Here is a 27,268-nt window from a genome sequence, read left to right on the forward strand (position 1 = left end):
TAGTTTTGCTGTAAAAAAATCCATTTTTTCTACTGAATAAAAATTTGAGAAAATTTCAAATCATATTTGTCTTTCACATTTAATGACTGAATCTGAACTCTTAATGATTTTCCCCCAGAAAATTGTGACTAAGAATGTTAAAATGCTTATTTTAAAATAATACAAGTACTAATGCTTATTTGCATGGTAAATTTATCAAAAATAAGCAGACATATACATTTTCAATATTATCTTCATGTGATATGCTGAATACTAAAACCTCTGAAATATACTTTTATAGTAAATTTAGTATAGTTTTATGTAGTTATATTGTTTAATATAGTTATAAAACCAATGTGCCAATGTCTTATATGCTTCATTCTAAGTGAATTTATTTGCATTCTTTTCCTTCTAATTTAACAATCCTTACTTTAGAAAAAAAAAATTATCTGCAGACTGGGGATGCAGCTCAGTGGTAGAGTGCTTGTCTAGAAAGTAAGTGGTCCTGGGATGATCTCCAGTACTGGGGGGAAAAAATCGCATTGCTATTCAAGTCAAAGAATCTGGGGAGCTGTAGTATTATTAGAGTATATTTACAGGTGGCACTCACTAAAAAAAATTCGAAGAACTGTTAAAGTGTTTTCACATCACTGAGGATTCAATAGCTTCAGATCAGAAACCATAGGGTTTGGCTAGTCCAAAGTGCTAATTTCATGGGAAGTGTAATGGAAGGGTGGGGGGAGTGGTGGTGGTGGAACAGGGAAGTATGTAAAAGAGAATAGGGAGAAGAAGGAAGGAGGGAAGGAGGGACAGGAAGGAAGGAGGGAGAGAAGGGCACAGACCCTAATGCTTTGCAAACTCTTATCTTTATTAGGGATCTGTCTCCCAGGAATATATTCATTGCGTAGAACTGACCTTCCTTTAATTCACTTATGTTAAAATTTAAAAGAAATCTCCTGAGATTTTGCTCAAGAATAAAAATGTATGAGGTATCCCATTTACTGGACAAAACTACAAGCATTTCACTTAAAATATTCAAAACGTTGTTAAAGACAAGTCTTATAAATTTTCACACAACATTTTCAAACTAGAAAAATGTCTACAAATTATAATAGTAGGCTGAATGCTAAACTGCTTTAGCCAGTGGATCCAGTCTGCTGTCTTTCATAGAACAGATGTGGCTGTGCTGTAGTTCCCAAAAAGCTTAGTGCAACATCTTTTGAACCAGTGATGCTTCGCGTAGTTTCCAGGTGTGAATTTACATTGATCCATGATCTTTACCTGCAAACCTTAGTGCTATGTCAGCTGTTACAGCAGATAATTTTTAGAAATGAAAGTCAAGCCAAGAATAGCTAAAGTAGGAGTTTCGATCTAAATGAAGTAATGGAAGATAATAGGTTAGAGGTCACTTGTATGGCATGTAAAGACTGACTTGTCGACTTGGCAAGTAACCTAGGAACAAAGATGTATAGTTGTGGTAAGACTGAATTCATATAACTTTACCTTCAAGTTAGTATCACTTTCAGTTATTACTAACCCTTCAAAAGATTTAGATTCTGTTCTGTATGAAATAGAAGAGATCAACATCTAGCATACTTATCTAACTACAGAGAGAGAGAGAGAGAGAGAGAGAGAGAGAGAGAGAGAGAGAGAGAGAGAGAGAGAGTGTGTGTGTGTGTGTGTCACAGTACTGTGGTTTAACTCAGGACTTTGAGCCTATTCCTAGGCACTCTGCCACTCCACTCCTAGTACTTGTTTGCTTTTATTTTTATATTTTTGGTTCACATACCTGTTTTTATCTTGGGCCAGCCCCAGACTTCATAGCTGACATTACAAAGTGAACCACAACATCTGGTTCATTTGTGATACAAGGTCTTGCTAACTTTGAAGGACTAGCCTCAAATTGTAATCCTCTAGATCTCAATCTCCTGAGTAGCTGCGATCACAGGCATGAAGCTACCACATTCAGCTCATCATGTATACTCAGCTCAAAGTAGATTTTTTAAACTTGCTGTTTTGGATAATTCTCAAATTAGACACCACTTTTAAATTTTGTAGACAATAACAAATAAAAAACTTATAAATAATTATCAGGTTCCAATCAAGGTAGAATATAAATGAAATTATCAGTTAAATGTACACTAACCTGTGATGAGTGCTGTAGTCCTTTTACCATTGTATTTTATGTTTTAAAATCTTTATTAATGTTATATGTTACTCTTAATAGTAATCTAAAGATTATTATACTCTAACAAGCTTTTGGCCTTTTAATTTAGTTCCTTTGGATGGATAAGCAAATACAGTTGTCCCACGCTACACTGCAGTTCACTTTTTGTAGCTGCACTGTATAGTGAGCTTTAAAAAAAAAAGTGTAACTAGTGATCCCTCACCTATCGCTGGAGTTACATTTCAGGGACCACCACACCATAGGGGGAAAATCCACAAAGTGGTAAGTGAAGTGCTATATAGTGAAGGACAACTATATACTTTGCGGATTTCCACCTATCATGGGAGTCTCTAAAACCTAACTCCTGTGATAGGTGAGGGACCAGTGTAATTAAAAAAATAAATAAAAATGTTCATATATATATTATACTTGCAAAGCCAGGACCTACCCATGGAGAGCAAAAAATGGTTAACTAAAAATAAGCTCACTTTTCATTTTTATAAGTGTTAACTATTATTATATTTTTATAAAATGTTATAAGAAACAATGAATAAACTCAAAGTTAACTAACGAAAGGTTTTCAATATGTTAATGTAATCCATAATGCTTTCTTAATGTAAGAGTCACAATACACGTTAGCAAGTCAACTTAACTCATCTTACATCACTTTCTTTGCCTATAAAATACAGTCATCTATTTTATAATATTGTTATGTATACAATATATGTAAAGTACAAATATCAGGAACATTTGGATAAGTGCTGAGTGTTACTAACATTAACTTAATGTTAAATTAAAATTATTTTTTCTGGTGTGTGTGCACAAAAAAAGACTATAAAATAATCCTACATATTTTAGAAGTATTGGTAATTGGAAGCATCACCACCAAAGCTGTTAAATGTGGGGAATTTGATGCTACTTTTGATTAGCATGTAGAGCTATAAAGCTGCTATCTCCCCCCCCGCCTTGTGCTCTCTCTTTTCCTTTTGGTACAGGGGATCAGGACATTGCACTTGTGAGGCAAGTGCTTTGCCACTGAGCTACATACACCCCAGCCTGCTGCTTTCTCTTTTATTGAAAAATATAAGTTCTTTAAAACACTATGAACATAAAATGAGATTAGTGCAACTTCATCTTCTACTCTTTTATATCTTTGGTTGAAAAGATAAAGAAAATATATCAAAAGATACTAGAGGAGTTTAAAGTATATAAAACAGAATAAGGGTAAAAAAAGAGGACAGGGTGATGTAATGGAAAATGGGGATATTATTTTGGACAAGGAAAAAGCTAGAGCTAGCTGCCATTTGGCCAGAATGCATTTTCAGGATCCAAAAGAAAATGGAACATTTTATTGTTGTATGAGCATATACTACAAAACAAATAAATAATCAAAACAACTGGGTAATCCATAGTATATACTATCTCACAAACTAAACAAAAAAGGAATAAATCTTTTAAAATATTAAAAGCCAATGACACCTGTGGTTGTACCCGCACTATCACTGTATCTTATCTGAGTACATTGGAAACTATATATACTGGTATTAGAACTAGGGAAATGAAAGGGAATATCAAAATCGTGAGACAAAGGATAAAAAGGCAAATGACTCCAAAAGCAATACCTGCAAGACCATTTGGTGTAAACCAACTGAAAAACTCATGGGGGGAGAGGGAATGGGGGAAGGGGAGGGGGGAATGAGGAAGGAGGTAACAAACAGTACAAGAAATGTACCCAAGACCTAAAATATGAAACTGTAACCTCTCTGTACATCACTTCGACAATAAATAGAAAAAAATGAAAAAAAGAAAAGAAAGAAAAATAAATAAATAAACTATACAGCATAGTTTTGGAAAAAAATAAATAAAAGCCAATGACATTTTCCATTAGGTATTTTGAAATCAATGTCAATGTTTTCTTATTTTTCAAGTAAAAGTCTAATGAAGGAAAAGGAAAAAATCCCATTAGTACATACAAAATTGAAGAAAGCCTTGGAACTTTGTTGAAATTAACTAAATAGAAATGTGACTACTAAGAATTATCATTTTGGATAATAATTGTATATAGGTTAGTAGACATTTCCAAAACTAATACAACATTTAAGTCTATTTTGGGATCAGTATTTACCATGCCTTTTGTATGTAAAAACTATAGAAAATCAGATAGTCTGAAAATTACTATGTTTATATATATTTTAAAGTCTTCATTAATTGGGATAACTCTTTAACAATGTAATACAAAGACAAAGATTCATGCTTCTGATGATCATGATGCCAATGAATGACAGACAATGAGTCATTCAGGAGAGAAACATACTAACCTCCACCTCTCTTACTAAAGCCACAGTAAGTTTCATAGAGGCAGTGACAAAGTCCATTTAATTCCTAGTTACGAACTGACCACCAAGCAGTGCTAAGGAAATGTTGTTTTACCAGCTGAGGTATCAAAAGTAAACTAGGTATATTTAAAAACTTGACCCACACAAACCAATTTATTCTATTCAAATGAAAATTGAAACAAAGCAAGCACTAGTGCCTCATAGCCATAATCTTAGCTAATCAGCTGGGCAGACAGCCCAGCTGAGGCAGACAAATAAGAGACTTTTATCTCCAATTAACCAGCAAAAAGCCAGAAGTAGAGGCATGCTTCAAGTGGTAGAGCACCAACAGCTTTGTGTAGGAAAGGGTAAGGGAGAGCATCTTGGCCCTCAGTTTCAGTCCCATTACCAGCACAAGTAAAAAAGAAAGAAAAAATAAGTTTCCAGCATAATGAGAAAAGCCAGAAAGAGATAATTTAACTAGATGAACCAATAACTACTGAATGAATACTTTATATAAAAACCTATAAAACCTTGAAGAAGGCAATTGGGGCTTATTCTCTTGCAGTGAGACAAATCAAAATACAGAAATAAAACACAGTATAAACCGGGCACCAGTGATTCATGCCAGTAATCTTAACTACTCAGGAGATCTGAGGAATGGGGTCCAAAGCCAGCCCAGGCAGGAAATTCCATGAGGATATAATCTCCAAATAACCACCAGAAAATGGAAGTGGTGCTATAGTTCAAAGTGGTAGAGCACTAGCCTTTGGTGAAAAAGCTCAGAAACAGTACCCAGGTCCCGAGTTCAAGCCCCATGACTGGGTAAGTGGGGGGAAAGTAATAAGTAATACTATAGATTATAAAGACTGCCTTAGTCTTAACCTGACTGTGTTTTATTTATATTTTGCTCTACTTTTCAATTTAACTTTTTGTGCCAGTATTGCTTTGCAGTCTTGCTTGGCTTTTGTTGCTAAGGGCTGGTGCTCCATCACTTGAACCACACCTCTAGTTCCCTGGTTATTTTTAACTGAAAATTAAAAGAGGAGAAAATTGTACTTTAAGGGTAAGTTTTTATCTCTAACATCAAAAATAGTATACTTAAATACTATGGAATGACTAGAGGATTTTACAAAAACTCACCATAACATCCTATTTCTACTTGATAGGAAGTAACACACCATACTGTAATGATTTTGCTTATGTTCACAGTTTAAAAGCTATGTTCTGGGCTGGGAATGTGGCTTAGCGGATGAGTACTTGCCTAGCATGCTTGAAGCCCTGGGTTCGATTCCTCTGTACCAAATGTACAGAAAAGGCCAGAAGTGGCACTGTGGCTCAAGTGGTAAAGAGTGCTAGTCTTGAGGGGAAAAACCAAACCAAACCTATGTTCTTTTTCCCAGAGCATTCTCATTTGTTTGAGCTATTACATCTTTTCATTTTTTTTTTTTTTGGCCAGTCCTGGGCCTTGGACTCAGAGCCTGAGCACTGTCCCTGGCTTCTTCCCGCTCAAGGCTAGCACTCTGCCACTTGAGCCACAGTGCCGCTTCTGGCCGTTTTCTGTATATGTGGTGCTGGGGAATCGAACCTAGGGCCTCGTGTATCCGAGGCAGGCACTCTTGCCACTAGGCTATATCCCCAGCCCTCATTTTTTAATATATAGTATAAGTAAGGTTTAGAAAATAGAGTGTTTGCCATACTTCATATTTTCGTATTGTTTGAATTTTTTTCTCTGTAGCAAAATTTCTCATACTAAGTCCTTAAAATTGTTCTCCAGTGACAAGAACAAATGACTGTTGTTAATGATTTTCAGATTTAAAGCAATGATTTCTCATACAAAACATTTTTCCTTAAGATTTGCCAAAACTATTCCTCTCTAGACAAATTGCATCCTTGTTCTAAGAATTTTTCACTATATTGTCCAAGCTGACTAATTTTTACCTTGAATACAAACCAAAAAGAGAAGATACAATTTTTCAAGGGATGACTAGTTGAAAGAAAAAAAATGCTACCTCTTCTAATTTAATCCACATTGAATTATAAATCATCAGTGTAGAAATGAATTTTATTATTACATAAACTCCTATCTCACCTTTTAAAAGCTTCACAAAGAATGGTTAAGTTTCAACTAATTTTTTTAGCAGAGAAACACAGTTTGGATGACTTCTCTCACATTAAGAAATGGATGATTGGCCTTTATGTACTATACATACATGTTTTCAATTGATATTCTTTTTCTAAGAATCTCTACAGACATAATGGATAAAGGACAGCATTGTATTAATTCTATATACTTGAAGAAAAAGTTAAATGAAACTATCAATTTGCATAAGGATTATTTTTCAAATGTCTTCAAGCCAAGTTCTATATAGCATCATAAAAATGTTATTTTTTTTTGGCAGCTACACTTGCCCTACTTTCACGTGAATGGGAAAGGATTCTGAAAACCAAGGTAAGTAAAAAAAAAAAATCAAGACCTAATTAATTTAAAATGTAAACAAAATATGAAAAAAGTCAAATTAACAGGATGGAAATTAGTATATCTTTATTCTCCAACACACTTCAGCATAAAGATGACGAATGAAACATCTGTCCATGATGTAACTCAAGCAGTCAATAGGTTGTGTAAGAGATTTGTTTTGTATTTTCTTATTCTCTACCATTTCCCCATTTTTGGCTTTTAGTTTTTGGATAATCTTCAGATATATTCATCTCATTTTACTACAGAACACAAAAAGCAGATTAGAGAGGGGAAAAATGTAGAAAAAACAGGTTTTACAGATAAGCCTTGTTAAATTCTGATAGTCTGGTACAAATTCATTTCATATATATATATCACCAGGCACAGTATGAAACAAATAATGGTTTCCAGCTGAGTTACTAGAGATAACTATGAAGAGTTGACCTATGTAAATATGCCATCCAAATACATTGGTCGTATTTAAACAGAACCTAAAACAGTTACTGTAGCAATAAGAAAACCAGAAAGGGGTCATTTAATTTGATAAACTAACAAATATCAAGTGCTTACTTCTATAATGAAAAAATAAGTGTATCATGCTCTACTGATGTGTTTACTTAAGCTATGATAGAAAATGAGGATCAGATTGGGACAAGGGGAAAAGATGATGAGTTCACTTCTGCACATGTTGATTGGAGTCACCTATAGATGTCTCAAATCAATAGTTCAGCATTTAAAATGTTATGATGCCCTAGAATAAGAGAAACAGCTAGATACAGATTTAGTACAGATGTGAGTCATTAAGCAACATGTGCGAAAAACCTGAATGACACTGCTCTACTGAGATTTTTTAAAAAGCAGACTAATAGCTTCTTAATGCATTTAAGGGGCTGGGAATATGGCCTAGTGGCAAGAGTGCTTGCCTTGTATACATGAGGCCCTGGGTTCAATTCCTCAGCACCACATATACAGAAAATGGCCAGAAGTGGCGCTGTGGTTCAAGTGGCAGAGTGCTAGCCTTGAGCAAAAAAAAAAAAGCCAGGGACAGTGCTCAGGCCCTGAGTTGACGGCCCAGGACTGGCCCAAAACAAAACAAAACAAAAAGAATGCATTTAAGAGAAAGGCAGAGAACGAAAACCAGTAAAACAAAAGCCAAAAGTGCAGAAGGTAAACCATGAGATACTGGTACCGGGTACTAACATCTTAATCACAGAATTGAAATGAGGTTTGAGAACTATGAGGTCAATGGGAACCAAATTTTTATTGAGTAAAGAGTGAGGTAATAGCGTGCTGAGCAAGAGAGAGAGAGAGAGAGAGAGAGAGAGAGAGAGAACGAGAGAGAGAGAGAGAGAGAGAGAGAGAGAGAGAGAGAGAGAGAGAGAGAGAACACGAACGGGGTACCAAGTAAAATACATGACTGAAAAATGAGAACAAAGGGAGCTGAAATAAAGTCATTAGAGATCAAAATGAAGATATAATACTTTCTCCAGATGAACAGCTACATCTCAATGTTTGCCTCATCTATTTTAACTCAAAGGACTATGTTTCTTTCAGGTACCAGAACTGCGACAGAGAAAATATAGACATTAAACAACTTTGCTAGTGGTTTCCTCCCATTCTTTCTCTCTGCATGCACACAAAAGTATGCAGGAGGTTTATGTCTACACAAACACATACAGACAACTTATGTTCTACAACAAGCTGCATAATATAAAGAAAAGATCTCTGAGCTAGAAATAATAGGATTAGGAATTATTTGTCATTTTCTCAGTTCATTAAAAAATTCTTATTTTTCTAGAAGATACAAATTATCAAAGTTTATTTGGGGTTTCTTTTCATTTAAACACCTAACAAAGCATTATCCATATTTTGCTGAAAATAATCTTGTTATTGGTTAAATAGTTCTTGACATTTATAAGCACTGTAAGCATAGAATAAGGTGATAAATTCTTAGTCAAATGATATATAAAATCTAGAACTGTCATAGTACTAAGCTAAATTTCCAGTTAAATAATTCATGTGACCCAGGCAAACAATTCCATCAATATACTTTTCAAAATTCATATTAAAATATCTGCCAATTACAAAAGAACTTTGGTCAATGTTTTCAGCTAAATATATCAAACTTCATTACAACCTACTCTTTTATTCCTTAACAGCATTACCAAAACAGCTAAAACTGTTATTTTTAAAAGATGACCCATTGCTAAGAAAGCCCAAGTTTAAGAAAAACCTGAATGGCAAAAGGTAATTAATATGAAAGTACATCCCAGATATCAAGGTAACAACCTCTTTAATTTTTCAGATTAGTAATCTTGCAGCGATTTAAGAATACAAATATTTATAACTGAGTTTCATAAAAATTACTGATTAATGAAGAGTAGTACACAGCAACATAAAAAATACAGTGACATAACTCACCTAAATAGGGAATGCAAGGTGTCATCTTTAAGCTACCTATATAGTCTCTGAGTCTTTTGTAGTTATCTTCTTTACTCATTACATATTCTAATTTTTCAAAGGTAGCTTTGTCTTTTCGACTTAATAACTAAAAAAAAAAGAAAAAGAGAAACCTGGTGTTAAAAGAGAAGCTACACACATTATCTGACTTATGTTACTGTAACCCGTCTGTACATCACTTTTTATAATATAACAATAAAAAATAAAAGAGAAACCAATTACTTGGCACTCTTATCTGCTCCTGCCATGTAAAGAACTACATAGTCTAATATATACGTAATTTACATTTTATAATTTCTATCATGAATCAATAACCAGACTAATAAAATCCATCTTGGGGTGTGGGAGCATTATTTATAGGAAATACACAGATATAAAGAACTAATTAGTTGTCCATGTAGGTATTTTCCTTAGTGATAGCAGAAAGTTGAGAATTATAGTTTTCTTCTCAAGTCTTCTTCTGCTATTGATGTTAATATCTTTACAGTGTTATTTTACCATATTCTACATTTAAAAAAAGGAAAATGTGTCATAATGTTCTAATTCCACAACTTTGGTACCATCACCCTTCTTTTGGCTCTGAGTATGAAACTTTGGGCAACGCTCATAATGCTTTATTGGTATTAATGAAGAAAGTCCCCCAGACTTCCAGGTGTTCTTGGCTAGATCTCTACAGCTTCACAAACTTATTTCACTACTGAAAGTGCAAAACTCTCATACTCCTCATATTTTGATATGTATCAAAAGTGTGTGCAAATGTATGGATTTGCATAAGTAAGCATTTATTTATTATAAACCTAAAGTTCAGATTGGTAATCCTACATCAAGACAATTATTTGTCCCTGCTATGACTATATTAAATTGGTTAATTTTCAACTGTATAATATAAATGAATCACTTTCTAATCTAAGAACCTCATATTTTTTTGTTTACTTAATATGATATTTAAAGGTTTTACCCATAACATTGTAAATAACTCAGGTCCACTCATTTCCATTGCTTACACACTTATTTTCATCTGTAAAACATCTTTATAGTGATAACTAATTTTTTTAATTTCTTTTTGCTATATTTTCAATTTTCTTTCACATGTATTTTTTCTTTTCTTTTGGCTGCCAATACCAAGGCTTAGAACTCTGGGCCTCAAGTGCTCTCTTGGCATTTGCACTCAAAGCTGATGATCCACCACTTGAGTCATGCCTCCAGTGATGAGTCTCACAGGAGTTTTCTGCCAGGACTTGCTTCCAATAACCATCCTTAGATTTCAGCCTCCAGAATATTTAGGATTACAGGAGTGAACCATCAACATCTGATAGAAATTCTTACTTTAATATTGCAAAACTGGTTTGATATAATTGTGATATATACCATCAAATCATCTTTACTCTCATTGAAGGAACATTTAAGCATCTTATCTTTAAAAATCCCTATTTATACCAAGAAAGAAATCTGTGTCAAACCAAGAAGTCATTCTTATTTTTCCTTCAAACAGCTCTGAAGTTTTACATTTTGCATTAAAGTCTTTAATTAATCTGATAGTCACTTCTATAAATGATGTATAGGCTCATTTCCTTTGCTCCAAACTAATAACCTATATTGACATTCCAATAAACAAATGACCACTCATTTCTTCACCAGTTTATAATACTTCCACTGCCATATTTCAGAGTTCTAAGGCAAGAATTTTCTATTTCTAGGTTCTATATTTGGTTTCATTGATATACCTAAACCTGCTCAAATTATACAATCTTAATTATTATAAAAAGTATACAGTCATAATATCTGCATAGGCACATTCATATCCTCAATCTTGTTTTCTTCTTCAGAAATGTTTTAGCTATTCCTAAACATGTTCATTTCGATATAAATTTTATAAATGATCTTTCCTCCAAGCATTCTTAGGACATAAATGACAAGTTAAAATTGCATATATTTAAGGCATACAATGTATTTTATATGTGCATATGTTATAATTAATAATCCCATAATTTTGCAATTACCATGTATGTATGAATAGGAATATTTCAGATATATTCCTTCAGCAAATCTTCTGTATACAATATAAATTAACTATAATCATCATGCTCTATATTAAATTTCAATAACATCCATTCTACAAAATTTTGTGCTCATTGTACATCTCCCTGTTTCCCCAAACTCCTAGAAACTGCCCTTCTACTCTCTGCTTCTATTGAGTTCAACTTTACATTCCACACATGACAGTGTTTCTGTCTCTGGATAATTTCACTTAGGATAATCTTTTCCAAGTTCACTCATGTTGACACAAATTACAGCATTTCTTTCTCTGTAAGGCTGTTCATTGTGCATATAGTCCACATTTTCTTTTAGCCATACATCTGAGAGACACAGACTGCTTCCATATCTTGGCTATGAATAATGCAGATATGAACAGGGAAGTACAAATATTGCTCTTGGGACATACTGATTTTAGTTCACTAGAAGAACTGTTGGATCATACAGTAGTTTTAATTTTTCTGAGAAACTGCTATGCTGTTTTCCACAGAGGCTGTATCAACTTTCATTTCCACCATCAAGGTATGAAGATTATTTTTTCCCAACACCCTCACCAATGTTAACTGTCTTACTGGTTAAGAGCTACCTATCAGATGTGTTGTGATATCTTGTTGAAGTTTTAATTTGCATTATCCTGATGCTTGGTGATGCAGATTGATCACTTTCCCATACACTGCATACTGATGATTTATGATGCTGATTGATCACTTTCCCCTCTCCTGCATTTGTATGCCTTCTTCTGAAAAATTCAGATTTTTTTCTTCTTCTTTATTGTCAAAGTGAAGTACAGAGGGGTTACAGTTTCATAGGTAAAACAAGTATATTTTTTATTCAACTTGTTACCTCCTCCTTCATTTTCCCCCCTCTCCCCCCTCCCCAATTCCCTCCCTCCCATGAGTTGTACAGTTGGTTTACACCAATTGGTTTTGTAAGTATCGCTATTGCAATGGTTTGTCTTTTTGTCCTTTGTCTCTTGATTTTGGTATTCCCTTTCCCTTTCCTAGTTCCAATACATGTTTATACAGTATCTGGGGTACTAAGATCAGTTACAGTAATAGCAGGGATAAACCCACAGGAAGAGAAAAGGTAGGGTTTTACATGGCAGGTAGAAGATAACTACACAACAATAATATACCACTTATTTCCATAACTTGGAGTCATTTTGCTTAGCATTATCTTATGTGTTCATATGGGCATAGCTATTGACCTATTGTGATCTTCTGCTATGACTGTCCTAGAGATGTACTAATTATTCCCTATGAGGGAAACAGCCTCTTCAACAAATGGTGCTAGCAAAACTGGTTCAACACCACTAACAAATTAAAATGAGATCCTCATATATCACCCTGCACAAAAATCAATTCCAAATGGATCAAAGACCTCGAAGTAAAATCAGATACTCTGAAAACACTACAAGAAGGAATAGGAGAAACACTTGGGCTCCTTGGCACAGGATGAAACTTCCTTAATAAAGGCTCAGAAATGCAACAAATCAAAGGTTGGACAAATGGGACTGCATCGAACTGCAGAGCTTCTGCATGGCAAAGGACGTAGCTTGCAAGATAAACAAAAATTTGGATCTTTTTCCCACTTTTAATTGGGTTGTCATCTTGCTACTACATTACCTGAATTCCTTATATATTTTGGGTATTAAGCTCTCAGCAGATTTATGCTTTTTAAATATCTTCTTTCATTCCAAAGGTCATCTATTTACTATTGACTGCTCTCTTCGCTGTTCAGAGCTTTTTAATTAGATGCAATCTCACTTATATAGTTTGTTGTTGTTTTTGTTGCCTGCACACTTAAGGTCATACCAAAAAATAATTGTTCATACCAAGTTTTAGATCTTAAACCTAATATTTTATTTCATTTGTCCACCAATTTCATTATTCTGCATGTGGATACACAATTTTTCTAACACTGTTGAAGAAACTATCCTTTCCCAATTATATACAGTATTCTAGGTACCCTTTGTCAAAAATCAATTGACTACCAATGTATGTATTCATTTCTGGGATTTTATTTTGTTCTTCCCATCTATGTCTGTTTTTATAAGAGCACAGTTTCTGACAAAAATCACATGAATAACAATATATTTTGTGGGCCTTTTGTTTTGTTTTGTTTGCTGGTACTGGGTTTTCAACTGAGGGCTTCATGTTCTCAATAAGTTTTTTTCTCATGGCTGGTGTTCTTGAGCAGTACTACCCTCCAATTCCAGCTTTTCTGATGGTTAACTACAGTTAAAAATCTTTAAGATTTATTTGCTCAGGCTTGCTCTGAATCTTGATCCTTGATTTGAGCCTACTGAGTAGCTAGGATTATAGGGATAAGCCATTGCACTCAGCTTCCAATATTATGTTTGAAAGTATTTATATATTGCAGAATGACAAATCTAGCCAATTAACACTGGTTTAATCATTACAGCTTTTCAGTGTATTTTGAAACTTGGTAGTATAATGAAGCAGTTTTGCTTTTCCTTAAGGCTGCTTTGGGTATTCTGGAAATGTTATGGTCCTAAATGGCTGAATATGGAAAATGAATCTTGGGGAAACAATTATCGAAGCAGCAATCTGGAAGTAGAGTACTCTGGGGCTGTGTTCATAAAAATCTCTTGACTTGTATTGCATGTGATACGTGAGATGCCCTCAAGCCTCTTTTCTCCATTTTGCAGGTGCAATACTTGATTCCTCCCTCTTTTGGGGGAGGAGGGTAATGGAGTTTGAACTGTAGAATTTCCTGTTTGTGAGGCAGGTGCTCTACCATTTAAGGCACTTATCTCTTTAGCATTCATAATCTCCTTGTTTACAACTTTAAATGTAGTTTTTTCTGGCCAAACTACATACTTCAAAAAAACTTCCACTCTGTTCTTTGCTCCCAACTCTCCCCGTAAATGTGGCTAAAAGCTGTCAATGATGTCCATGCCTAAATGCCGTGAATGCCTTGAAATTTCCTCTCCCAGATTAGTTACTTCACCACATTTAAACTCAGTCTCTCACAGTCCTCAGGACATAGACAAAATGTAAACAAGTCCTTTGCCAGAATGTAAAATGAATAGTCCCTAGTTTGATTACTGAGTCCTTACTTCCATCTGAAACCTCATGGACACATTCTTTACATATTGTCTAATGTTCTACCAGAAGTGCTCATTAAGCTTTGTTTGCAACAGTCTAAGTTTTCTCTAGCCTGCTTCTTCAAACTTTTCCAATACTAGGTATAGTAAAAGCAGCAACCCCACCTTTTGGTACTAATTTTCTGTTAGCTTTCTGCATCTTTGTCAAATATCTAAAATAATGCTACCTACAAGGATTTTATTTGTTTGGCCTATTTGCTTTGGCCTGTTTTGATGCAGAACATTATAGTGAGAAGTGTGTGAAAAAGCTTCACGGTGGCCAGGAAGGAGAGGGGAAAGGGCCCGAATATCAATATCCCCCCCTTCAAGTGCATGTCACCAATGACCTAACTTCTTTCCACTATGTCTCTCTCACTGAAGGCTCTACTACTTAGCACTAGCACCATCATTTGGAGATAAAGTCTTCAAGACACATGTCTTATAAGATGTTTAAGAACTAAATCATATTTCTATACCTATTATACAACAACTTCCCATTCCTACACAGTCCCTGGCAACTTCCATTCTACTCTCTATGAATTGGACTATGCTAGGTACCTAATAAAAGTAAAAATACATTTGTTCTTTGTTGTCTGCTCGTTTCACACAGAGATGTCTTAAGCTTTATCCAACATGTTGCAGAATTTCCTTTTTAAGGCTAAACAATATCCTACGGTGTGTGTGTGAGTATATACTACATTTCATTTATCCATTCATTATCCGTTGTTTCTACTTTTCCGGTACCGTTAGAAAATATTGCTTTGAATATTGATGTTAAAAATATCAATCATTGCTTGGTGCTATTGGTTCCCACCTATAATCCTAGCTACTTAAGAGGTTGATATCTGAGGATCATGGTTTGAAACCAGCCTGGGCAGTGAAGTCTGTGAGATTCTTTTTTTTTTTTGGCCAGTCCTGGGGCTTGGACTCAGTGCCTGAGCACTGTCCCTGGCTTCTTTTTGCTCAAGGCTAGCACTCTGCCACTTGAGCCACAGCGCCACTTCTGGCCATTTTCTATATATGTGGTGCTGGGGAATTGAACCCAGGGCTTCATGTATACGAGACAAGCACTCTTGCCACTAGGCCATATCCCCAGCCCTGTGAGATTCTTATCTCCAATAAACTACTGAGGGAAGCGGGGGAAGGAGATACCAGAAATGGAGCTATGGCTCAAATTGTGCTACAGACTTGAGGAAAAAACTCATGGACTGCACCAAGGTACTGAGTTCATATCCCAGTACCAGCACTCCTCCCCCACCCCTACCACCCAAAACTGATCATTTCTCTGCTTTCAATTCTTTTGGGTATTTGCTTAGAAGTAGAACTTCTGGATTGCATGACAATTCTGGGGGATTTTTTGTTTTTTGGTTTTTTGTTGGTCATGGGCTTGAACTTGAGCTTGGGTGCTGTCCTTGAGCTTTTCCAAAGCTAGTGCTCTACCACTTTGAGCCACAATGCCATTTGCAGTTTTTCTGGTGGTTAATTGGAGATAAGAGTCTCCACCAGCCCAGGCTGACTTTGAGCTGCGATCCTCAGATCTCAACCTCCTGTTTTTGTGGTATAGGAGGACAAGTTTTTTAAGACAATGGTCTTTAGCATAAGATCATTACAACAGATTAGACTCTTAAAATAAAAAAAAAGTAACTGACATTTACCAGAAGGCATCCTAGCTAGCCTAGACTAAGAAGAACTTGTCTCAAAAAAAATTATACACACAAATTTTATGGCTCTTAAACAAAAATTATTGCTCTTGACATTAAAGTATTAAATACAAACAAATTTAACTGAGTCTAAAATTTTACCTGTGTACAATCTAAATAAATACCTGAAAGACTGAGCACAGGGCTGAGAATATGGCTTAGCAGTAGTGTGCTTGCCTTGCATGAAGCCCTGGGTTAGATTCTTCAGCACCACATACACAGAAAAAGCCAGAGTGGCACTGTGGCTCAAGTGGTAGAGTGCTAACCTTGAGCAAAAAGAAGCCAGGGACAGTACTTAGGCCCTGAGTTCAAGCCCCAGGACTGGCAAACAAACAAACAACAAGAATGAGTACAGTATTATGTCACTCAAAGATAAAGTGTGTCAAATTTTCATTAAATATTTAAACATTTGTATGTGTCAAAATTCATCTTTCTTATCAAAGTAATACATTCATATATGATTAATATCAGGATGTGTAGCAATATCACATAATTCTTATTTACCACAGTTTTTCTATTATTTCTAAAACTGAAAAAAAGTAATGGCATCAGGAAATGACATCATGAAAAAATCTGAAAGCTCGTTTAGATGTTCAATCTTACCGAATGCACAATCTTGATTAACTTTTTAACATTCATACTTCCCCATCAGATGAATATAAAATGACTATTAAAATTCTTATAAAGGTTACCAAAAAAACCCCCCACAAAAAACAGAAACAAACAAGCAACAAATGATTCTACTAATGAATTACATGACAAAGCTGATAGAATGCTTAAGGAGAGAAGTACAAAATAATTTTAAAAATCTTGTCTATTGTCATAACCTTAGTCTTGCTAACAAGTACAAAAGAACTAATACACATCTTTACTTCTTACCAGAAGCCTAACTTTACTCACCGCCCATGTTTTAGTCAACCTGAATATAGGGGCACTCTGTAGGCCAGAGACCACTGCCATAAGTGCGTGAAGGTTATTGAGCTCATACAACTTCTGAAGATTGAAGAAAAAAGGAGAGAAGGAAAAAATTTAAACAGGTATAAGAAAAGTACAGATAACATGCAATTTAGCAAATTGGTAATATTCCATATACATTTATTCATTGTTCATATCTACCTTTTGAGTACCCACTATGTTTAAAGTAAAGTGGGTTTTTTTTCCCCACAATAAAACTTCCATATTCTACCGTGCTGTTGTCCCCCACATCTGGAAAATAAATGTATCTGTTTTTATTTTTTAAAGTATGCTCAAGTTTACCTGTAAGCAGACTTTTTTATACTGTCATATTTCTGTAAGCAGCTTTTTTTTTTTTTTTTTTTTTTTTTTTTTGCCAGTCCTGGGCCTTGGACTCAGGGTCTGAGCACTGTCCCTGGCTTCTTTTTGCTCAAGGCTAGCACTCTGCCACTTGAGCCACAGCGCCACTTCTGGCCATTTTCTGTATATGTGGTGCTGGGTAATTGAACCCAGGGCTTCATGTATACAAGGCAAGCACTCTTGCCACTAGGCCATATCCCCAGCCCCAGCAGACTCTTTTTTATACTGTCATATTTCTAAGCTTTTGTTACAAGCTTAAAGGGTTTAAAGGGTGTTTTAGGATATTCATCTGGCTTCCTGCCCAAGACTCCTATCTTTCTTCCTGCCCAACACCCCTATCTTTCTTAGGCTAGATTTCAAACACACACAGAATTCATACTTCTTTCTGACTCAATGTCTCTTAATCATTCTGAGACACTATTTTTATATTTTGATACAGGAAACACTTATCTAAAACTAGACTCCATCAATTTTCCAAGAAATCCCTTGACATTTATTATTGCTAATTTCCAGATGTCATACTAAATGATACTTATATCACAAAGGTACTGCCTAAAAATCAGTAATTTTATTAATATTCTAATGATGTTACTAGAAAAGCTTGAGGTTAAAAAATACTAAAAGTAGCATATTTGAAAACCCGAAGAAAGCAAATAAAAGCACAATAATAACTATAAAACAGGGCATAAATCTTTACATAGCAAAGTCACATTGTCTAGTTGGGAAAATACACTCAACAAATGTTTGCTAAACATTTATAATGCACTAGATCCATTGTATACTCTATATATGCCAAAAAATGAAAAAGAACTATATATAAGGAAAAAAAATTCTGCTTTGATACTACTGCCTCAACTCCTCCAAGAGTTTTCAGCCACTATCATCAATGAGCTAATTGCTCACATCCCTTTATAGGTGTTGTTACTCAATGCTGATTCTCTCTGTGAAACAATCTTGTAAAGGAAAAAATGTACCAGCTAGCTAGCAAACTGGATACAGACAGTGATAGGAAAAAATAATTACAAACTTTGCCATTATACACTAGAAGTCTGAATAGGAATGAACTGATTTGATGAGAAAGGGTAAAAACTCATAAGTACATTTTTTAAATGACCAAAAACATTAGAAAACAATAATAGAAATCCAGAATTGATTAGGTAAGTAATTGATTTTAGCTAAAAACCTGGTATCTAACTTGTCACAGAAATGTTTCAAAACTTTTCATTACACTTCTGCAAGATATCTATTTGTACAGGTTACTTCTGCCATCTAGTGCTACAAAACTTGTTAGAACATAACTGGTTTTATATGCTGAAAGAAAATACAAGATAAAAGTATTGTAAACATAGTATGTTCACTTTATTCTTCCATATTTCATTCTTAAGGGAAGTTGTATGCTACAAGAATCCTAAAGGATGAGGATAAATGTGCCTATAATTACCATACTTTTTAGTGAACTTTTGATGAACTTGGAGTTGCTACAGGTTTATCTCAGTTATCTTTTTGTAGAATGTCCTGTTTCACTACTTTCTCTAAACTCTGATTATCCTTGAAATCTATACTGTTTCTCTTGATGTATTTATATCTAAGTCACACAGTAACTTCTCTATTTACATATTTGTTAACATCACACATACAATCTTTTAGAAACATTGAGTCTATTTTCTAAATAACTAGGGTGAGCTGTTTAAGAAGAAACCAAACAGGGCTGGGAATATGGCCTAGTGGTAAAGTGCTCATTTGTATATATGAAGCCCTGGGTTCGATTCCTCAGCACCACATAAATAGAAAAAAGACAGAAGTGGCACTGTGGCTTAAGTTGGTAGAGTGCTAGCCTTGAGCAAAAAGAAGCCAGGGACAGTGCTCAGCACTGAGTTCAATCCCCAGTACTGGCAAAAAACAAGACAAACAAAACAAAACAAAGTAGAGCAAAGCAAACAAAAAAAAAACTGCTGTGTATTTTCTTACTTAATCCTATATATGGTTTTCTCCATCACCTTCAGAATAGTCTCGTATTTTAAAAGTATACACTTGGGGCTGGGGATATAACCTAGTGGCAAGAGTGCCTGCCTCGTATACACGAGGCCCTAGGTTCGATTCCCCAGCACCATATATACAGAAAACGGCCAGAAGCGGCGCTGTGGCTCAAGTGGCAGAGTGCTAGCCTTGAGCGGGAAGAAGCCAGGGACAGTGCTCAGGCCCGGAGTCCAAGGCCCAGGACTGGCAAAAAAAAAAAAAAAAAAAAAGTATACACTTTAATATAACTTAATGTATAATTTAGTGGCTTAGAGAGAAGGAGGATATAAAAGAGGAGAAAAGTAAGAGAAATACAAGAAAAGTAAAAGAAAATGGGCTTTCAATTAAAAAAACAACAACATGTGGCACATGTCTATAACCCTAGCATTCAAGAGGCTTAAACAGGAAGATAGAAAATTTGAGGCTTACTAATTACCAAGCCCTATTTTTGCAGTATGAAAATTAGGAGTAAATAAAGTATCACAGGCAAATAGTCACTGACAACATTTTGAATTGACCAATAGAATAAGTGTTTTACTTACCTTAGCAGTTTTAATATAGTGGCTCAAAACTTCTGCTCTAATTTTTAATGTTTGAGCATGAAGAATCTCTCTCACAACCCAAAAGCTTACCTGAAAATAAGAATAGTTGAAGGACAAGCTTATATACTTAGTAGGATCAAAATTATAAAGTATTTGATGAACTTCTCATATTGCTTAAAGAAAGTTTTCTTATTCCCTCATCACCAAGACATAGCCAACCTTCAAATATTGTATTCTCTGTACATGCAAGAAAAACGAAAGGGAGGAAAAAAAGGAAAAGGAAAAAAAATCTTTCCCCTCCTTTTTTTGGTGTCTATCTTAGGGCTTGAATTCAGGGCCTAGGTGCTCTCCCTCAAGGTTGTGTTTTGTTTTTTTTGCCAGTCCTGAGGATTGAACTCAGGGCCTGGGCACTGTTCTTGAGCTTATTTTTGCTCAAGGCTAGTGCTCTACCACATGAGCCACAGCAACACTTCTGGCTTCTTCTGTTTATTTGGTACTAAGGAATGGAACCCAAGGCTTTATGCATGCAAGGTGAGCACTCTACCACTAAGCCACATTCCCAGCCCATCCCTGAACTTTTTTGCTCAAGGCTAGTGCTCTACCACTTGGGTCACAGCTCCATTTCTGATTTTTTTTGTAGTTAGCTTATAACGAGATAAAAGTCTCATGAACTTTCTTGCTCTTGTTGCTGGCTTTGAACAGCAATCCTCAGATCTCAGCCTACTGAGAAGCTAAGGATTACAGGCGTGAGTCACTGGCAGCTGGTACAGAAAAATACTCTTAGACACATGAAACTTCACTAGTATGCAAAAGTTAACAAAAAATTTTCAGAAAAAGAGCTTTGTAAGGGAAAACTAAAACCACATTGGTGCATTAATGAGCACACACACACGAGAGCACACACACACACACACACACACACACACCAAAAACAAGGGAAAGAAGGGAGGTATGGCTCAGTTGGTAGAGCTCTAGCCAGTGAGGAAATGGAGCACGTATTGAGTCCAAGTCCCAGTCTCAGAACTAAAAAAAAAAAAAGAAGGAAAAGAAAAAAACAATGGAGCATTAACAGCTTTTCTTTTTAAACAAACTCAATTAGGTAATAAGTTCTATAATCAAATGTTGTTCAAGATGCCAGTAGTTTTCTGTGGCTGTGTATTCCTGCATAGTAAGGTAGTTTTGCTATAACTAAAAAATATCATAAATATATATATATTCATGTCATACATTTCAAATTAATCTTGCATTTCAAAATTCTTCTAATGCTTTTAAGTTCAATTAATTATAAATAAAACCAACTTCTTGATTTTCTTAAAAAAACATAGAAAAATGAATCATCAAAGGGCTGGGAAAATGGCCTAGTGGCAAGAGTGCTTGCCTCATATACATGAAGCCCTGGCTTCGATTCCCCAGCACCACATATATAGAAAATGGCCAAGAGTGGCGCTGTGGCTCAAGTGGCAGAGTGCTAGCCTTGAGCAAAAAGAAGCCAGGGATAGTGCTCAGGCCCTGAGTTCAAGGCCCAGGACTGGCCAAAAAAAAAAAAATCATCATCTGGAAAAAGATTCTCCAAACAAATGGAAATCAAAGAAGCAACTGTAGGTATACTATCAGCAATACAGACTTCCAACCAAAATTAGAAGAAAAATTAAAAAATGATCTACTGGTGCAACTCAAGCCCTTTGGAAGGAAGAGAAGGCTAATAACTCAAACTTAGAAGATAACCCAGTTAAATAGATAATAAGCACAGAGACTGAAGCAATTAAGAAGGTCAACAAGGTCAAAGCCCAACAAAATCAGCACCAGAGAATGGGTACATGCAAGAAGGAGTGGGGGTCCTTTAAGGCCAAGGGGAGAGAAGAATGAAAGGGGAAAGGGGTGAGGATGTAATCAAGAATTTTTTTTTTTGCCAGTCCTGAGGCTTGAACTCAGGGCCTGAGCACTGTCCTTGACTGTGTTTTGCTCAAGGCTAGCAATCTACCACTTGAGCCATAGCACCATCTGGCCTTTTCTGTTTATGTGGTACTGAGGAATCGAACCCAGGGCTTCATGCAAGCACTCTACCACTAAGGCACATTCCCAGCCCCAAGAATATTTTATATATACCACAAAATTAAGAAAAGAGATGGATCAAAGGGGGGTAAGAATGTTGAATAGGGTAACACTGATTCAGGATGCATTGTTTTCATGAACTGCTTTGTTGAAAGGCACCTTCTTTATTCAACTACTTGAAGACAATCCTAGCTACTCAGGAGGCTGAGATCTGAGGATTGTGGTTCAAAGCCAGCCTGGGCAGGAAGGTCTGTGAAACTCTGATCTCCAATTATCACCTGAAAACTGGAAGTTGCCCTGTGCCTCAAAGGGGTATAGGGCTAGCCTTGAGTGAAAAGGCTGAAGGGCAGTGCCCAAGCTGAGTTCAAGCCCTATGACCAACAAAAACAAAGCCAAGGGCTGGGAATATGTCCTAGTGGTAAAGTGTTCGCCTCGTATACATGAAGCCCAGGGTTCAATTCCTCAGCACCACATATATAGAAAGAGATGGAAGTGGCGCTGTGGCTCAAGTGGTAGAGTGCTAGCCTTGAGCAAAAAGAAGCCAGGGACAGTGCTCAGGCCCTGAGTCCATGCCCCAGGACTGGAAAAAAACAAAACAAAAAACCCTTGAAGATACAGGCATAGGCCACATTTTCTGAATAGGTCTTCAATTTCCCAGGAAAGAAAAGCAACAAATTGACAAATAGGATTCCATCAAATCAAAAAACTTCTGCATTATCAAAGGAAACAATTACCAGAATCAAGAGACAACCCACTGGATGGGTGCAAGATAGTCATTGGATAAAGAATATCCAAAGGATAATAAAAACATAGTTTAAAAAATTAATTATACTTGTTTGTGAGGCCCTGAGTTCAAACTCCTCACAGAACAAGGAAGAAAAAACACACGAAGAACAAAGAAAAAAGTACAATTAGAACTGCTTCAGGACCCTCTTGAGCATATATCCATGGAGTGATAAACCAACATACAGGAGAAATACCTGCATATCCAATCATATAAAGATTAAGGACTAGGGGGCTGGGGAGATAGCCTAGTGGCAAGAGTGCCTGCCTCGGATACACGAGGCCCTAGGTTCGATTCCCCAGCACCACATATACAGAAAAACGGCCAGAAGCGGCGCTGTGGCTCAAGTGGCGGAGTGCTAGCCTTGAGCGGGAAGAAGCCAGGGACAGTGCTCAGGCCCTGAGTCCAAGGCCCAGGACTGGCCCCCCCCCCCCAAAAAAAAAAAAGATTAAGGACTAGGAATGTGGCTTAGTGGTAGAGTGGTTGCCTAGTATGCATGAAGCCCTGGGTTCGATTCCTCAGTACCACATAAACAGAAAAGGCTGGAAGTGGCACTAGCCTTGAGCAAAAGAAGCTCAGGGATGGCGCCCAGGCCTGGCAAAAAAAAAAAAAAAAAAAAAAGATTAAGAGACAAGAAAGAAAGAATGTCAACTTCCAACAGAGTTGCAATAACAATTAGAGAAAAAAAACCAAACATCATGAAAACAGACAATACTTGAAAAGATATCAGCTTAATATATTTACAACCGATACTGTTCATTAATGAAAATAAGTATACACTGAGGAAATGAATTTAAGAAACTTGAAGTATCAAAATTTTACACAACTTACATGATTAAATCTTCTGGTGAAGGCAACTGCATTTGGTGCAGAACTGTATTTTTCTTTTTTATTCCATCCACAACTTGAAAGCTCCTAGAAAAATAAGGTGAAAATTAAATATAAGAATTTTGTTATATTTATGTTCTTTCTTCTTTTTTATTATGTTTAAATAGTTGTACAAAGAGGTTTCAATTCACCAGTCGATGAGCATAATAAATCTTGATCAAAGTCACCCCTTCCATCATTTTTCCTGTTTAATGACTTCATTTAAAGGTACATACAAAAAAATATCTAACATTATAGATATTCCATAAAATCACAAAGGCAAGTACTATTATAAAATCATATGCCTAACAGAACATATGAAAGACAATTTCTATTTTATAATCAATACTAGTAAATTCTTCCCAGAACAGATTTAACCCCATGAGAAAAGAGCCAGAGATAATTACTAAGTTCTTGATATACAGCAGTTCATTTGATCTAACCTTTATAATTTATCATGATAAATACAAACTTACACAAAACATAACTTTCTAACCATTTCCTAAAAATGAAAGTCCTAGGAATGAAATCACTAAGTCAAAGAAAATTAGATTTTTCAAGGCTTTTATAATTAGGCTTATTTTTCTTCTCTTTCTATATGTTATTGCCTTAATTAGATTTTTTCAAGGCTTTTATAATTAGGCTTATTTTTCTTCTCTTTCTATATGTTATTGCCTTAACTACCACCAAAGAATTGTGTTTGCTACTGAACTGTTAATTATCTGTTAGTCTACCACTCAAATAAAGTGGATGGAACCATATTCCCAGTTTTCCACATGGGTCTGCTTATTATTTGTTTAAAGAAGCCAATCTAAGGGCTAGGGATATGACCTAGTGGCAAGAGTGCTTGCCTCCTATACATGAAGCCCTGGGTTCAATTCCCCAGTACCACATTTACAGAAAATAGCCGGAAGTGGCACTGTGGCTCAAGTGGCAGAGTGCTAGCCTTGAGCAAAAAAAAAAAAAAAAAAAAACACAAGCCAGGGACAGTGCTCAGGCCCTGAGTCCAAGCCCCAGGACTGACCAAAAAAAAAAAAAAAAAGAAGCCAATCTAACTGTCCTGCCCTTAGTGATAAAAATGTACTGGTTATAAGTTCTTTCCTATCTGGAGATTAGATACCTTAATAACAGCAACAATAGTCCTAATACAGACATTATTACATACTAAGTTTTTTATATACATTATAACTCATTTGATCCTATCTTTATCATGTCATGATAAATAAGAAACCTAGACAAAAGCAGTGCAAATTATGACCATTTAGAGATATGCTATCACAATGTAACCGAAGGTATTCTTGAACTCACAATCCTGTTGCCTCAACCTCCTGGGATCCCAGATGTGCATCACCATATCTATGCATTTATTTTTAACATTTTTCTTTAAAGAATCATTTTCTTCTTCTTTTATGATGCTAGACCAAACCCAGGGTTCATGTAGGTTAAGAAAGCACTCTCCTACAGAGTTACATCCCTAACCCCTTTAATGCTTTTCTGATTCCTCTAATAAATGATACTGTTTTTGGAAAACCCATCCAACTCTAGAACATTTCAACATCATTTGTTTAATGAGAAATACTCTCTCACTTCAAGAAAACTGCTGTTGTCAACAAAAGGAAGGAGGAAAAGGAAAGAGATGTATAGTCATATTATTTGGGAACAAATGGTTTAGCTTTCCATTCTGAAGAAATTTATAAGTTTAAAAGGCTTCTGAGTTTTTTTAAACTCAAGAAAGTTGTAATTCTGCTTTAGAAATATTTCCCCATTTGAAACAATTTGCACTAATATCCTATTTGATAACAAAACAAGAAAGATGGAGGATGGATTAGTTGCCAGAGGTTAAGGATGACAGGGTGTGAGGGACAGTGAGATGGGTATGACATAAAGCAAGAGCTCTAAGGGAGAGAGAGAGTGTGTGTGTGTGTGTGTGTTGACAGAACTACGGAGACATAAAACAATGTGAATTTCCTGGTTTTATACAGTTAAGATGTGATTGCTGAGAAAAACAAAGGGTAAATGGGACTTCCCTGTGCCATTTTTTCAATCCTATGAATCCCTAGTTATCTCAAATTAAAAGGTTTAAAAAACAAAAATAGCAAAAACCCATTCAATGGGTTATGAAATGATGACAATGAAAGTCAATCTCCAAGAACTCACTCAACTACTTTCTTCTTCAACCTTGACATGCATTTATGGTCTTAAAGGAAACCTGGTCTTAAAGGAAACTTGCTCTGCTTAACCTCTATCTCCCATCTGTTAATTTTTATGTAAGAAAAAAAAGTGCTTGTCTCTGCTTGTCTTGAGGGAAATCAAAGCAGGCCATCCTAAATATGCTTCTTTGGTATATTTCAAGTTGGTTATTCAGAGAAAATGAAGACCTCTAAAGTAATAGGAATGGCTCTGAAAGGTCATTATTTGTTCCAAAACAAAGTTCATGTAATAATTTAAAAAAATGAGCTGGGCACCAGTGGCTTATGTCTATAATTTTAGCTACTTAGGAGGCTGAGATCTGAGGGTGGTAGTTCAAAGCCAGCCCAAGCAGGAAAGTCTGTGAGACTCTCATCTCCAATTAACCACCAAAAAACTGAAGTGTCACTGTGTCGCTAGTCTTGAGCAAAAAGAAGCTCAGAGTTCAAGCCCTAGGACTAGCAAAAGAAAAAAAGAAAGAAGAAAGAAAAGAAAAGAGCTGAATATAGTGGTATATGCTTGTGGTGCAAGCTATTCGGAGGCTAAGGCAGGAGGATCACTTAGGCCTAGGAGTTCAAAGGTAACCTGGGCAACACTGATTATCTATTAGGTTAAAAAAAAAAAAAGCATTGGATGCAGGCAGAAGCTCTAATATTCTCTTTTTGCCCAAAAGACATGTTTGCAAATGAAGAGATTGGGATTCAACACTTGGTCCAAGCAGAGATTACAATGGTGGTCTTCTAAAGTTAGCACCTAGACAAAAGTTTTCCAGGTGTCAAGACAGCATTTGAGGACTGTGCAGAACCTCCCATGGCTGTCCCATGTGCTCCCCAGCCATATTCCTTTGTGTATAATGCAAGATATTGTGAAAACATCAATCACCTGGCCTTTCCCTGGGTCTCATACTTTATAGGTGGCTCCCCTTTAGTTTTTCTCCTCAATATATATATACTGTCAATTCATTTCAGACTGAAATCATTGAACCCCTTTAGAAGGAAAAGAGAATATTTAAAACTCTCCTATATGCCTCTTTTGCCTCAGATTCTAGGGTCTTCCTTTAAAGACATAACAAACACTAGAATGCAATCTAAGAAATAAAATCTGACACAGCTATCATCTTTATATTAGCATATCATCCTTGTCACAAGATATCATATATTAAAACATTTCACATGAACACTATAAACTTGAGTACACTTAAAAATGCCCTTCACATAGGATCTGATTTAAGAATATGACTGTTCTAAATATATTATTTAAATAAGCCTCATCTTAGCAAAG

The 27,268-nt window shown here is 35.7% G+C and overlaps 1 protein-coding gene across 3 annotated transcripts in view; it reads right to left on the bottom strand.

The window, feature by feature from the left end:
• Positions 1-27,268, bottom strand: part of Ralgps2 (Ral GEF with PH domain and SH3 binding motif 2) — a 126,829-nt gene that overhangs the window by 50,603 nt on the left and 48,958 nt on the right. For all 3 annotated transcript variants that reach the window (XR_007212511.1, XM_048356770.1, XM_048356769.1), the window contains exons 5-8: positions 23,765-23,848; positions 20,098-20,187; positions 17,126-17,218; positions 9,344-9,470 (exon numbers count right to left, since the gene is read on the bottom strand). Coding sequence is in view for 2 of the 3 variants with exons in the window: in XM_048356770.1 (XP_048212727.1) it covers positions 9,344-9,470; positions 17,126-17,218; positions 20,098-20,187; positions 23,765-23,848 (394 nt within the window). In the remaining variant the exon portion in view is untranslated. The remainder of the gene's footprint in view (positions 1-9,343; positions 9,471-17,125; positions 17,219-20,097; positions 20,188-23,764; positions 23,849-27,268) is intronic.

This window comes from Perognathus longimembris, chromosome 11 (assembly GCF_023159225.1).
Source record: "Perognathus longimembris pacificus isolate PPM17 chromosome 11, ASM2315922v1, whole genome shotgun sequence".
Taxonomy (NCBI): Eukaryota; Metazoa; Chordata; class Mammalia; order Rodentia; family Heteromyidae; genus Perognathus; species Perognathus longimembris.